The sequence below is a fragment of the Aptenodytes forsteri genome, unplaced genomic scaffold, assembly GCF_000699145.1.
Source record: "Aptenodytes forsteri isolate BGI_AS27 unplaced genomic scaffold, ASM69914v1 Scaffold289, whole genome shotgun sequence".
Taxonomy (NCBI): Eukaryota; Metazoa; Chordata; class Aves; order Sphenisciformes; family Spheniscidae; genus Aptenodytes; species Aptenodytes forsteri.
The window spans coordinates 3,331,481-3,344,180 of NW_008795025.1; the positions used below are offsets into that span (position 1 = coordinate 3,331,481).

Genomic DNA, 12,700 nt, shown 5'->3' on the forward strand with positions numbered 1-12,700 from the left:
CCCGCCCCGCGATGGCCAGGCCCAGCTTAGCAGCATCCCTGGAGCCCCCTTTGGCTGGGAGAAGCTCAGGCTGAGCCTGCCCCAGGCATGGGGGGGCCCTGCTGCCCTGCCCAGACCCTCCTTCTGCCCCACTCCTCCCTGGTGCCTGCAGGGAGAGGCTGGCAGGGTGCTGGGGCCAGGTACTAGTCCCAGCTGGTATGTTCCTGGCTTTGACCTTGGCGCTCCCCTTTGGCTGGGAGAAGCTCAGGCTGAGCCTGCCCCAGGCATGGGGGGGCCCTGCTGCCCTGCCCAGACCCTCCTTCTGCCCCACTCCTCCCTGGTGCCTGCAGGGAGAGGCTGGCAGGGTGCTGGGGCCAGGTACTAGTCCCAGCTGGTATGTTCCTGGCTTTGACCTTGGCGCTTGGCCTGGCTGGCGCCCAGCCCCACTTGGGGACCCGCACAGCCCGCTGCCGGGCCCTTCGCCCTGCCGTGGCTCGTCCTGCCTCCTCTGGCATCCTGGGGTGCGCACAGCTTCTCCCTGTTATTGTGCTAATTGATATAGCGCGGTCGCTGCTGGGTGAGTCAGGGTGCCAGCTGGGGCGGGCATTCCGTCCCTCCGAGGGGATGCCGTCCCTCCCAGGGGATGCCGTCAGCGCTCCCCAATGGGGCAGGATGTGAGGAATGGGGTGCGTGCCCGGGCCCTGCGGGGGAATGCCGGCTCTCCTGGCCCCTCTCCAAAACAGGGTCCCCCCAGGGCTCCCCGCTCTGGAGGCTGGACTGCAGATGAGGTGCCTGTGGAGGCAGGGCGGGGAAGCCACCCCCGTGCTGCTCAGCATCCTCGCTGCTGTTCCCACGGGTGTATTTTTGCAGGAGTAGGCTGGACAGGGAGGATGCCAATGCCGAGGTGACCTGCGGGCACCACATGCCAATGAGTCCAGGAGCGTGCCTGGCTCCCTGCAGCAGGGTTTGGCAGTGGCCCTCCTGTGCCACTGGTGCTGCGGCAGCGGGAAGTGGCTCGTCTGCCCCGTCACCTGCAACACAGGATGGCCCCAGTGGGTCCCCATCTCTGGCAGGCTCCTGCGTAGGGTGGCGTGGACTCCATCTGTGTGCTGGTGCTGCGTCCCTCCCCATCCTGCTCGAAGGAGAGACTGGGCGTTCTCCAGCTTGTGTCCTTTACATTAAAAAGAAGCCATTTCAGACCTTTTATCTCTGTTTTGCTGCTGGCTTTCAGAGCCCGCTGCTTGAAATGTCTCTGTGTCCCCTTTTCTTCATCTCTCTTTTACCCCAGGGACCTGCTGGTCCTCCCCAGGGAGGTGATGGAGGAGAGTCACAGAGGGGGAGAGGATGCTCGGCACCTGGGCTGGCTCTGCCGCAGTGCCCTAGCTACTGGTTTTGGGTTGTTCCCTCTCAGTTATCGACCATGTCCTTGGTCTGGGGTGAGACGAGCTGGAGCCTATGCTCCTTGCTCTCCCCCAGACGTGGTTAGCCATCCCTTCCCTTCTCCCGGCAGCCTCTTCCCGCTGGGGCAGAGGCTGGGCAGGCAGAACCAGACGGGCAGGCAGCTGCGGGCAGAGCTGCCTGCACTCCGACGCCAGCGAGGGCAGGGCGTGCAAAGCCTGGTCCCGCCTCGCACGGCTTTCCCTGTGCTCCTGCCGCCTGAAAAGTAGGGCGCCAAACACCAATGCAGGCCGGGGCTTTGGGTATTCGGGGCTTGGAAACCATCGGTTGGTCTCCTGCGAGGGGCGAGCTGTGATTTTGGGGCCGGGAGGAGGTGTGCCGCCGGCGCAGCGGGAGATCCCTGCCGTCTCCGCAGCAGTTGTTGGGAGCGGGTCAGTTTTTGGGGCTGCAGAGGGGCTGAGCTGTGCTGACCGCATCCTCTGTCCCCGCAGAGTGGAGGCCTGCGGTGATGTTGGCGGCCATCGACTGTGCCAACGAGGCCAACCAGCAAGTGTGCGCTGATTTTGGGATAACTGGCTTCCCCACGCTGAAGGTAAGGGCTGTGTGTGCTGGGCACATGCCTGGTTTAACTGTGTTTTGCCTTTTGGCCTGTCCCTCTCTTGCTCAATCAGATTGACAGCGCTATTGCACCAAAATACTCCCTTTGGGGCTTTGCAGGCTGGAGCTATTGCGCCCTTCCCCAAAACATAGCTGCAGCCAGCGCAACTGCTGGGTGATGTAGCAACAAGGAGAGGGAAAACCAAAATGCCGCTTCATGTGAAGTGTAGAGGCCAGATCTCTCCTAGGACGAGAGAGAGTCTGAAACCTGAATTGGAAACACCTGGGAAAGGCTGCTGGAGGGCAGAGCGGTTGCAGGCGCCAGTTTTGGAGGAGGGTGCAGGGATACTGTGGGAGGCTGCATGGGGCTCTCCTGGGAGCCTCCTGTGGCAGCTGGTGAGGTGCTGTCCCTCCTCCTGGGCCCGTGCCTGGTCCCTTAGCTGTGTCAATACGCCGTTTCACAGTGTTTCCTACTGCAAACAAGAGCCTCGCTCCAACACAAGCAATAAAGCTGAAGCACTTCAGGTGCAGGCAGTGAAAGCCAGGATCACCTTGAGACAGAATGGAGGGGATAAGGGTTTCATCAGACATGCCCTCAGTTCCAGCTTACAGGCTCAGCCCAAGGTGGGATCAGATTTGGGGGTTTGCCAAGCAGGTTGGCTTGTGCTGCAGCCCTGCCTTGGGGTCTCACAGAGCACCCACTGCCTGAGCACCCACCACCTGTGTGACATTGACCGAACCATGTCGCAGGGCAGGGAGGCGTGCTGATATGGTGATGCCAAGAAGTCACTTGCTTCGCATCCCCTGTCCCCGCCAAACACCTTTTGCAAACAGCCTGCGCTCCCGGCCCAGCCTGCAAAGCAAACACCTGTCTGATGCAACCTGGTTTCATTGCTCTGGCTGTACCGTGGGCACTGGAGCCAGGATTAGGGACAAAACACTTTCTCCTGCTTTGTGAGAGCTCTGGAGCAGGGAGGCAGTGGTTCACAGGACCAGGAAGGTCCCAGCTGCCTCCCTGGGACCCCTGGAGACGCCTGCCCTGCTGCCTGCCAGCGCTCAGCCCTTAGCTGGACATGGTTCCCAGCCCACGTCTGCATCCCTCCCCTCTGGGGATGCCCCGCAAGATGGGGATGCAGTCCGGAGCTCCCTCTGTGGTGGCTGGTTCAGTTGGCATGCTGTAATGTCGTGGGGAAACTGAGGCAGAGCTGGTCCGGGGGGAGCCTCTGCCTGCTGGGCTGCACTGCCTCCCTGTCCCCCTCCAAACACTCTCACTCCAGTTTCCCCTTGTGTTTTTTTTTTCCCTTTCAGTTCTTCAGAGCTTTTAGCAAGAAGGCAGAGGATGGGATAAGGATTACCAGTGAGTATTCAGAGCCATAAGGGGTTTTTTTTACACTGGGTGTGAACGGCCCTGCTGCCTGCACCCCCTATGCATTGGGACCTCGGGGAGCCCAGAGGGCAGCTCAGAGCATCTCCCCTTGGCTCAGCCCATGGGACTGGCTTCCCCAGGACTGACCTCTTGGCATCCTGTCCCCCTGCAGATCCCAGCGCCACCATCGAGGACCTGCGCCATATCATTATCACCAACCTTGAGCAGAGCCAGGACGCCTGGCCACCCGCCTGTCCTCCGCTGGAGCCGGCGAGGTAGGGGTGGCGTGATGGGGGCGTGGTCTGGCAGCCTCCATCCCATAGAGAGCAGGTTTCTGGGGAAATCCTGGGCCAAAAATGAGCACGGAGCAGCCACTGCATCACCCACGTCCTAGGGAGATGCAGATGACCTGGCCAGGCTAGAGCCATTTACATGGCCCGGATGAGATGGGCCATGTTGTTGCATCTCCTAATGAACCTGCTCATCAGCCTTAATTAGAGCAAGCAGCACCTGGGCCGGGGACATGGCAGTGCCGTGCTATGCTGAGTGAGGCCGCTGCCGTTAGCAGCTTTTTCCTGCCCGGAGAAAGGGTTTTCTTGATTTAGTACAAACTTGTTGGCATCTGAGTTGTCTTTGCAGATGCAGGTGGTTGCTCCGCTGTCCCGGCGGGAAGCATTTGGCTTTCCCAAAGCGATGGTCGAGCCAGGCATGTGCTTCAGGTCTTCAGTGCCTCCATGTCCTAGCCAAAAAAACAACAGCCCTGGTTCAAGTTCATTGCTGTCTTTTCCCCTGGGCGAGCGTGCAGCTCCCTCCTGCCCTGCCCTGCCTGTGCTTTGTTTTCTGCCTCCTTGGCTGACCCTGGCGGGTTTTCTCAAAGCCTGCGAACCAGAGCAGAAAACTGGGCTGGAAACTTCAGCAGGGAGGAATTGCCTGAACCCACACTGGCATCCCCTGCCAAATCCCTGGGGACGAGGGACAAGCTCCTTTTGGGTGGGAGAGCAGAGCATCTGGCTGATGCCGAGGAACCTGCTGCCATTCTCTTCTCTCTTGCAGCGCGGAGGAGGTTTACAGCTTCTTCCAAAGGAACAAGGACCAGTACCTGGCGCTGATCTTCGAGAAGAGCGACTCCTTCGTGGGCAGAGAGGTGGGTACAGCTGCATTTATCCCCCATTTTGCCTTGAAGCCCGTGTCCCCGGTGCCAGATAATTGCCGGGTGCCTTTGGCGGTGAAGTCCTCTCCCAGCAGCCTCACTGGTCGGCTTGCATGCTGCTTTGCAGGCGTGAAGTGCTTTACAGGGTGCTAAATAGCCCTGCTGCATCCCCGGTGGGGCTGGGGGTCATGTCACCCCCCCGCCTGACCCTGGGCCTGCTGGGCTTGCAGGTGGCACTGGACATGCTGCAGTATGAGAACGTGGCAGTGAGGAGGGTGCTGAGCAGCGAGGAGGAGCTCGTGGAGAAGTTCGGCGTCACCACCTTCCCCTCTGGCTACCTGCTCCTCCGCAACGGCTCCTTCTTCCGCCTGCCTGTGTGAGTGTGGGACATGGCAGGGTGGGTCTGGGGACCCCAGTGCGGTGCCAGGCTTGTGCCCCATCAGATCTCCTTTCTAACTGTGGAAAAGCTCGTTAGGAAAGAGACAGTGGCTGGGTCGGGCACGCTGGCAGGGGGCTGCTGGTAGGCACTGAATGGGGCTGCCAGCCCTGCCTGGAGCTGGTAAAAGGCAAAATGGCTTGTGGCTGAGCCATCCCTCCGCCACATCTGCCTGGAGGTGGCACAGCGTAGCTGCCTGGGGCTCAGCTTTGCTCCAGCTTGTGTGCCAGGACACCCGCTGCCGGGGAGGTGGAGAGTATGGACCACCCCGCACTTATTCCCCAGGTCTGAGTTGCCAGTCTGGCTAAGCCTTTGATCTCCTTTGCTTCCTCCCTGGGGCCACGGCCTGTTTGGGAGGGAAGAGGGTCTTGCTCACGGCTTCTCCATCCTTGCAGGCACGTGGAGGCACGCTCCTTCTACACCTACTACCTGCGCACACTCTCAGGCATCACCCGCGGCTCTTACAAGCTGAACACAACCATCAGCACTTCCAACGAGACCAACGCATCCCAGCCGAAGCGTGCTGACCGGTCAGACTAACCCCCTTCATCATTTTGGGGCTGCAGGAGGCCAGGGCTGGTGTGGGGAGGAGGTGCCATGGCCATGGGTGGGCAATGGGCTGGGACTGTGCCTTTCTCCTGGGAAAAACCCCGAATCATGGCTGGGTCCTTGGGGGTGCAGGTTAACGGGCTGATGAACAATCGTGTTGCACTGCCCTCCCCAGCTCCAAGGTGTACATGGCCGACCTGGAGTCCACACTGCACTACTCGCTGCGGGTGGAGGCTGCCCGTGCTGCCGCGTTGTCAGGAGCCCAGCTGGCCGCCTTCAAATGCTACGTGGCCACGCTGGTGAAGGTGAGGAGCTTTCGGTGTTGATAGAGGAACTGTCCGCACCTCCCCGTAGCTATTTATAACGTGAAACGCAAATGCAGGGTGCAGACCGTGTCCCAGCACTCGCCGGTAGCGGAGCGTGGTGGTCTCCGATGCGAGCCCTGCTTCCCAGTGCTCAGCACAGCGCAGGGCCGTCCCCGTCCCCACGGAGCTCCAAACCCAGCCCAGAGTCCCGATGGGAGCTGGCGGCCGAAAGCAGGTGCCAGAGTGTTTCAGACGAGACCTGGGGTGCAGGTATTGGTGGGCAGAGCAGGCTTGGTACTTGCAGGAGGTGTTGTGTTGAGGCAGTAGGTCTTTCCAAAAGAGACGTTGTCACCCACTGGGGTGGCAGAGATGATCAGAGGGGTTTGTAACTCTGATCGCCTGACTTGGATGCTTGTCTCAGGGAGCTGATCTCTGCGGGCTCCTTTGATAGCTTTTCCTTTCCCTTTCCTCCGGGAAAGGGATTCCTACTCTGAGTCAGGCTCTGGAAGAGCCTAATTTAAAGTCCTTTTTCTTCTCTGTTGGGCTTGGTGAAATTGAAGTGTGTAGGAGCTTTGAGCCAGCAGAAGCAGGGCAGCTTAATTTCCTGGTGCGATGGAGCTCTGTATTTGGCTGAGTTTCCACCACTGGGGTTGCAGGAGCCCTGTCCCCATCTCCGTCCCTGTCCCAGCCCGAGATCCTTGGCAGACCTTCACCTGGCCATGCCTGCCTTCTTTGCTCCCTCCTTTGTCATCCAGGGTCTCACGCTCAGTTTGGACCTTGCATAGCCTTCGCTGAGTGCAAGACACCCCCTGCTCCCACCCCTGCCTGCTCTCCCCAGCAAAGAGCTCCAAACGCGAGGCACTGGTGCAATGAGTCTTAAGTCCTCAGCTCAGAGCTTCATGTGGCTTTTCCTCTGCTTGCCCCCAGCTATCGCCCTCGCTATTTCTCCCTTTAATGAGAACCACAGGGTTAGGGAAATAAATCCCCCATCACACCAGCTCCCTGGCCAAGGGTACGAGCTTGCTGGGGTGGTGGGGAGCAGCAGTGGTTTTATTTGATCAGCTTTTAATTCTTCCTGCAAACCTTCCCTTCGCTGTCCAAAGATGAGCCGTAGCACTGGACCCGACAAGGAGGCGAAGCTGCGTCCCTGCCGTGGGCAGGAGGCACCGGGACAACGGGTGGTGGGTGCCGGTGCTTCCCCAAGGATGCTGAGCCTGCGCTGCCATTGCCGCGCTCATCCACAGGACGGAGCAGCATCCCCAGGATTGCTGCCAGCCCGGCAGGGCTCAGGCTGGGGGAGCTCAGCCAACAGGTCCCAGCCTTAACTGTTGCATTCCCAAGAGGTGTTTAAGGCAAGGAGAGGGGAAAAATCCTAACGTGGAAAGAAGTGGTGCCTGGAAAGTACGGAATCGTGTGGCAAAGCTTCCTGCCAAAGGAGCTGCGTTTTGCAGCAGAAACGGCAGGTTGCAGATGAATTCCCCTGCGAATTTGGGACTTTCCATGTGATTCCCCACAGGCCTAGGGAGAACAGCTCAGACTTAGCAAAACGCTCATTCCTTTCGCTTCCCTGTCACTTTTCCTGTGTGCCGCTGGTCTCATCCTCCCTGTGGGTCGGTCCCTCTATCTGTCCATTGGTGGCGCACGCTGGCGGGCTGCCCCCTCTCCCTGGAGCGCTTGTGGTTTTAAAGTGCTGCTGCTAATCAGCTTTGCGCCGACTTATGGTCAGAGTGGCTTTTTGCCTCCCTCAGATGGGGCCAAGGTTTGGAGCCTGAACACGCACACAGGGGCCTCGCCACCATGGGGGGGACACGCTGCGGCCCCCAGCCCCTTGGGGCCAGGCACCGAAACCTTGCCAGGACTGCACTGCCTTCTGGCACCTGCTGCCATAGAGGATGCTGGTGCTGCCCAGTGCCCGTCCCGGTGAGCCAGGGGTGCCAGCAGGCTGCCCCGCTGCTCCCGGGTTGGGTCTGAGTTTCCTCACTCCTATCTCCCCTCTGCAGTACTTCCCTGGGCGCCCCTGCGTGCAGACCTACCTGCAGTCCCTGGACGGCTGGCTGAGGAACTGGACGGAGCCCGAGCTGCCCCGCAGCATCTTGAAGGAGGCCATGAAGAATAACAGAGAAGTAAGGCGCCTGTGGGGACCCCGGGCCCCGCTCTCCTCTCCTCACCTCACCCCTGCCCCTTTCCCCCCACCTGGCATTATCTGCCAGCTCCATCACACCATGTCTGTCTGTCCTCCAGGCCTCCCACCCCACCATGCTCCCCACTAATGTGACCTGGGTGGGCTGCCAGGGCAGCGAACCCCACTTCCGCGGCTACCCCTGCGGGCTCTGGACTGTCTTCCACCTGCTGACCGTCCAGGCTGCCCAGAGCGGCCCTGACAAAGGTATCGGCGTCCCCGGGGGGTTTGGGTCTCAGAGAGGGGGTGTCCGGACAGGTTGTGGGACGGGCAGGGATACTGCGTGCAGGCAAAGGCTTGTCTTGCCTCGAGGTAGGTCTGCGGGGAGGGCAAGAGCCACAGAGTTGGGTGCGGGGCTGCCACCTTGGCCATGGGACCGTGGCGGTGGCACTGCGGGGTCTGGACTTGCCCTCCCATCCCCCCCTATCCTCTGCCTCCCCCCAGAGCTGCCGCTGGAAGTGCTGAGCACCATGCGCTGCTACGTCCGGCATTTCTTTGGCTGCCAGGAGTGCGCCCAGCACTTCGAGGCCATGGCGGCTGAGTCCATGGACCAGGTGGCGGGCCGGGAGGAGGCTGTCCTCTGGCTCTGGTCCCACCACAACGAGGTCAATGCTCGCCTGGCAGGTAAGGGGGGGGCTGCGGGGAGGGGAGCCAGGGTGGCTTCCCAAGGGAAAAGGGGAAATGAGGTGGAGGAGCATCCCTCCTCCTGGATGGAGCCAGCACATGGCTGCATTAGGGTGCAGTGTTGGGGACATCCTGTTGTCATCATCCCCCATCACAGGGGACAGCAGCTGGTCACGCAGCATCAGACAGCCCCGGAGATGCAGTTGGGTCTTACACGCTCCCTGCAGGGAGCTTCCCAAAGCCACCACGTGCCCTTGGAGGACCCCTCCTCCTGAGATGGCTCCTCCAAATGTCCCCGTCCCCATCACCATCTCCAGCTGCTGGATGCTCCAGGGTGTTTATACCAGTACAGGGGGAGGGCTGCCTCACATGTCCCCTCTTAACACCCTCGCTGGCTCTGGGCCCTGCAGGAAGTGACACAGAGGACCCCAAGTTCCCCAAGCTGCAGTGGCCACCGCCGGACATGTGTCCCCAGTGCCACAAGGAGGAGAGGGGGGTGCATGCCTGGGACGAGCCGGCCGTGCTCACCTTCCTCAAGGTGCACTTCTCCGCAACCAACATCTACCTGGACTATGCCGAGGCTGACCATATCTCCACGGCTGGGGAGGGGACAGGCGCCAGGCTGGGCACTGAGGGCCTGCGAGGGGAGAGGGAGAAGGAGGAAGAAGAGGAGGAAAAGGAGACGGAGGGCGAAACGAGAGCTCCAGGGCGACCGGGCTCCCCTGAGCCACGGCGCCCCAGCATTGTGCGGCTGAACCCCAAGCTGCGGGAGGTGGGCGAGGACATCGTGGACCTGGACTCCTTCAGTGAGCAGCACTTCAAGAGCCAGGCGCTGCGAGCAGCAGCCGGCCGGCGCCGGCGGCTCAGCAAGCGGGACACCATCGCCCTGCCCCGGGATGCCGGGATGGGCCGGGAGCGCCGGCGGGCTCCCGTTGTCCTGGTCCAGGAGGAGGAGGCCGGGGAGGGTGTGCGGAGGAGCCCCTGGCTGCGGGTGCTCGGCTTGGGCTTCTCCCGCCTGGACATCAGCCTCTGTGTTGCCCTCTACTTCCTCTCCTCCATGTGCCTCCTGGGCATGTACACCTTCTTCCGCCTCCGCACTCGTGCCCGGAAAGGCCGCCCGGGCTTCCCCGTGGCCTGAAAGAGGTCGCGGAGAGTCGGGGGCTGCTCCCAGGGTGGGTGAGCTGCTGAGCTGGGGCACCCCTAGGACAGCATTTTGTCCCCCAGCGGGAAAGTGTTTGGTGCATCCCCCCCCCCAGGAGCTGTCCCGCTTGCAGCAGTCACCTCACACAGGGTGGGGGGCGGAGGGTGGAGGGCTTTTTTGGGGGGGAAGGAGGTGTCGGAGCATCCCCCTTTTAGGTCGTGGTGCCACGTTTTTGGGTGCGTGGGAGCTGGGACGCCAACAGCAGTTTGTGTCTCGGCACCCAGCTGCCCTCGGGAGCTCCCCGGTGCTGGCTTGGTTTCAAACTGGGAAGCCCAGTCCTATGCTGAGGAGCAGTCCTTTGGGGTCAAACCACTAGTGGGGCCAGGAAGGTGGGGGTTTAGTCCCCCAAAAAGCTGGGCGGGGGGTAGCAGTTGTGGGTTCAGCTGCATTTGTGTGTCCCCCGCTTTGAGACGTGGACTGGGCCCTCCTGCCTTTCCTTGCCCCCTCCCCACGCTGTTGCTCTCTGCTTGTCTTAGTGGAATAAATTATTTTTGCCGACGCCAGCCTTGCTGTGTCGGCTGGGCCCTGCTGCGCGAGCACACTGGGGCAGCACCTCCCCTCCCTGCCATCCCCCCACCGCTGGCTGTCCCCACTCCGGCCTGCCCCATCACCCCAGGAAGAGCACTGGCTTGGTTTAAATCCTTTAAATATTTTTAATTGTTATTATTGTACATTTTCTCCTGCTTTTTGCTTCTGGATGCACCTGTGGCCAGCTGCCCTCCACACAGCTGATGTGTCTCAATGGTTGGGGTGGCTTGTGGTTTGTCCTCAAGTGGGGTGATTGGGAGGGAGCCTGGGGGGGGGCAGGAAGCTGCCAGAAAAAAGTTGGCACAAGCCATGGAGCTGCAGTTCGGTGCTGGCCGTGTCTGTGGTCCAGAGCAGGGGGACACACGCGAGGATCCCTGCATCTGCTTGGGGACTGGGACCTCCGTGGGCGTGGGCCAACTGCGCCTGTCCCCGATTCTCTCTGCCCTTTTATCCTTGTTAGGAATCATTAAGGAAAATGGTTGTTTTCTAGAGCCAGGGTCGGGGCCATCTGCTCTCCCGGTGCTGCCTAAATCCCCCTGTAACAAATTCATTGGGATTACGCTGCCCTCCCCTAATCCCGGCCCTTCCCCCTGCACGGGGGATTTAAAAGGATTAGAGCCCGGCCGATAATAAACTTTATTAAGGGGGAGGGGGGGTGTCAATCCGATTTGGAGCCTTTTCTTTATATCTTCACTTTGCCCAGGTGGGAGGTGAGGGCTGGCGGGCTGGGGAAGGAGGGCAGCTGGCTCTGCTGCTGCCCAGGCACCGGGAGCTCTGGCTCCTCTGGCCCTTCCTCTCTCACCTGCCCTTGAAATAAATTTTCTTGCTCCGTCTTTCCTTCTTCTTTGGTGTCTGTGCATGGTCACACCTCCATGGGACATGGGGCTGGCACCTCTGCCCTGCCACCGCTGGCCCACTTGGTCTTGGCCATATCTCTTAGCTGGGTCCTCAGTGGCCTTATCCTGGCATGGAGGGGGGCTGCATCCCCCTAGCCAGGTGCCAGTCCTGTCCACCGCCGGGTGATGGATAGGGAAGGTGTCATCGCTGCAGCCCTGCTGCCTCCTTCTCCTTGATTTCCCTGGGGGGCTTACCCCCAACATCAATAACCCCCCGTGCACCCCCTCCCCACCAGCTGCTCACCTGCGTGGGACCGAGGGCTTGTGATGAGGGGCTGCCCGCGGTTATCCCCAGCCCCAAAAGATCTTGGTGGGGCTGCTGAAACCAGGGACAGGCTGGGGGATGTATTAGGGGGATACAGTAGGTGGGTGCATTGAGGGGATGCAGCAGGAGGGTGCAGGGGATTAGTGCTGGGGAGGTGGGTGCTGGGGCAGGGGAGGAGGGAGCTGCTGGAAGGGGGTTAGCAGGCAGCCGTGGGCAGGGCTGCCCAGATTAGCATCCCTGACAGGCCCGCCGGGGAGATTTACAGGGCTGAGGAGCTAAAGCTGCCGTGCACGCAGGAAAAAGAGAGTCCAGTAAATAGACTTCTGTAATCCTGTTTGGTGCAGTCCCGATCCTCCTGGCCCCAGCTCTCCCGGGCTGCGGCACCGGAGTGTGTCCCCCTCAGCATCTGGAGAGCCCCAGTGCAGGGCACGAGTGGGCTGGTGCAGGCAGCCGTGCAGGCAGGAGGCTGCTGCAGGGCTCAATGCTGCCTGGGGGAGTGTCCCCCACACTGTCCCTCCTGGGATGGTGACTTTGGGGCAGGCCCCCACTCGAGCCCTGGCACAGGGGTAGCATCAAACTGTGCCACGGCCACACTCACGGGTGGGACAGGCTGTACTGGGGAGGGCCGACCCCAAGCCCCCCAAGGTGCCCTCCCCAATGGGGGTTACCCCTTCCCAGCACTGCTGCGAGCCAGGGTGTCCCTGGGGCTAATTACCCAAATGGCCACAGGCTGGCGCGAGGCGGCTGCTATTCCCTAATACAATTTACCCTCAAGTGCAATTTAATTTTCCGCGAGGCTAGTGGCCGGCCCCCTGCGCCTCCCGCACACCCAGCCACCTTCCCACCCCTTCGGCACTCATTCTCTCCCGCCTCGCCCCTCTTCCCTTTCCCTCCTCGGCACGGGCAAGAGCCTTTCTCCACCAGCATCCCCCCTCCACTCGCGCTTGGGCCATAAAATCACCAGGGGTTTGCTTAACGTCGATTAATTTTCAATTACAATTAGCAACGCCCCGTTCGGCAGTGCCTGCAAGGGGAGAGGCTTTCTCCGGCCACTGGTGAGTACCCGGGTCTCGCCGTGCTTGTCCTCACTCCAGGCCACCCCTGGCAATAGGGGTGTATGTGGGATGGGGTCACAGGTAATTATTGGCGTCATTAAGAAGTGGGGAGCAGTGGGGGCTGCTGGTGGGCTGCGCACATGGGGGCTTGGGGTGCCGCGGCTGGTGCTGG

The 12,700-nt window shown here is 61.1% G+C and overlaps 1 protein-coding gene across 1 annotated transcript; it reads left to right on the forward strand.

Annotated features, from left to right (window-relative positions):
• Nucleotides 1–1,399: 1,399 nt before the first annotated feature.
• QSOX1 (quiescin sulfhydryl oxidase 1) lies at nucleotides 1,400–9,721 on the forward strand. The gene is made up of 12 exons (XM_009275912.1): nucleotides 1,400–1,415; nucleotides 1,869–1,969; nucleotides 3,283–3,331; nucleotides 3,513–3,615; nucleotides 4,394–4,484; nucleotides 4,721–4,866; nucleotides 5,322–5,456; nucleotides 5,651–5,780; nucleotides 7,781–7,903; nucleotides 8,022–8,166; nucleotides 8,404–8,583; nucleotides 8,994–9,721. Exons 1-12 carry the CDS (start codon nucleotides 1,400–1,402, stop codon nucleotides 9,719–9,721), a joined length of 1,947 nt encoding a protein of 648 aa, XP_009274187.1.
• The last annotated feature ends 2,979 nt before the right edge of the window (nucleotides 9,722–12,700 follow it).

What these genes read in the sequence shown, in the direction of transcription:
- QSOX1 (XM_009275912.1), top strand. An exon ending in TCCTTCTTCCGCCTGCCTGT is followed by an intron (nt 4,867 to 5,321) that starts GTGAGTGTGGGA and finishes CCATCCTTGCAG; the next exon opens with GCACGTGGAGGCACGCTCCT. An exon ending in CAGCCGAAGCGTGCTGACCG is followed by an intron (nt 5,457 to 5,650) that starts GTCAGACTAACC and finishes TGCCCTCCCCAG; the next exon opens with CTCCAAGGTGTACATGGCCG.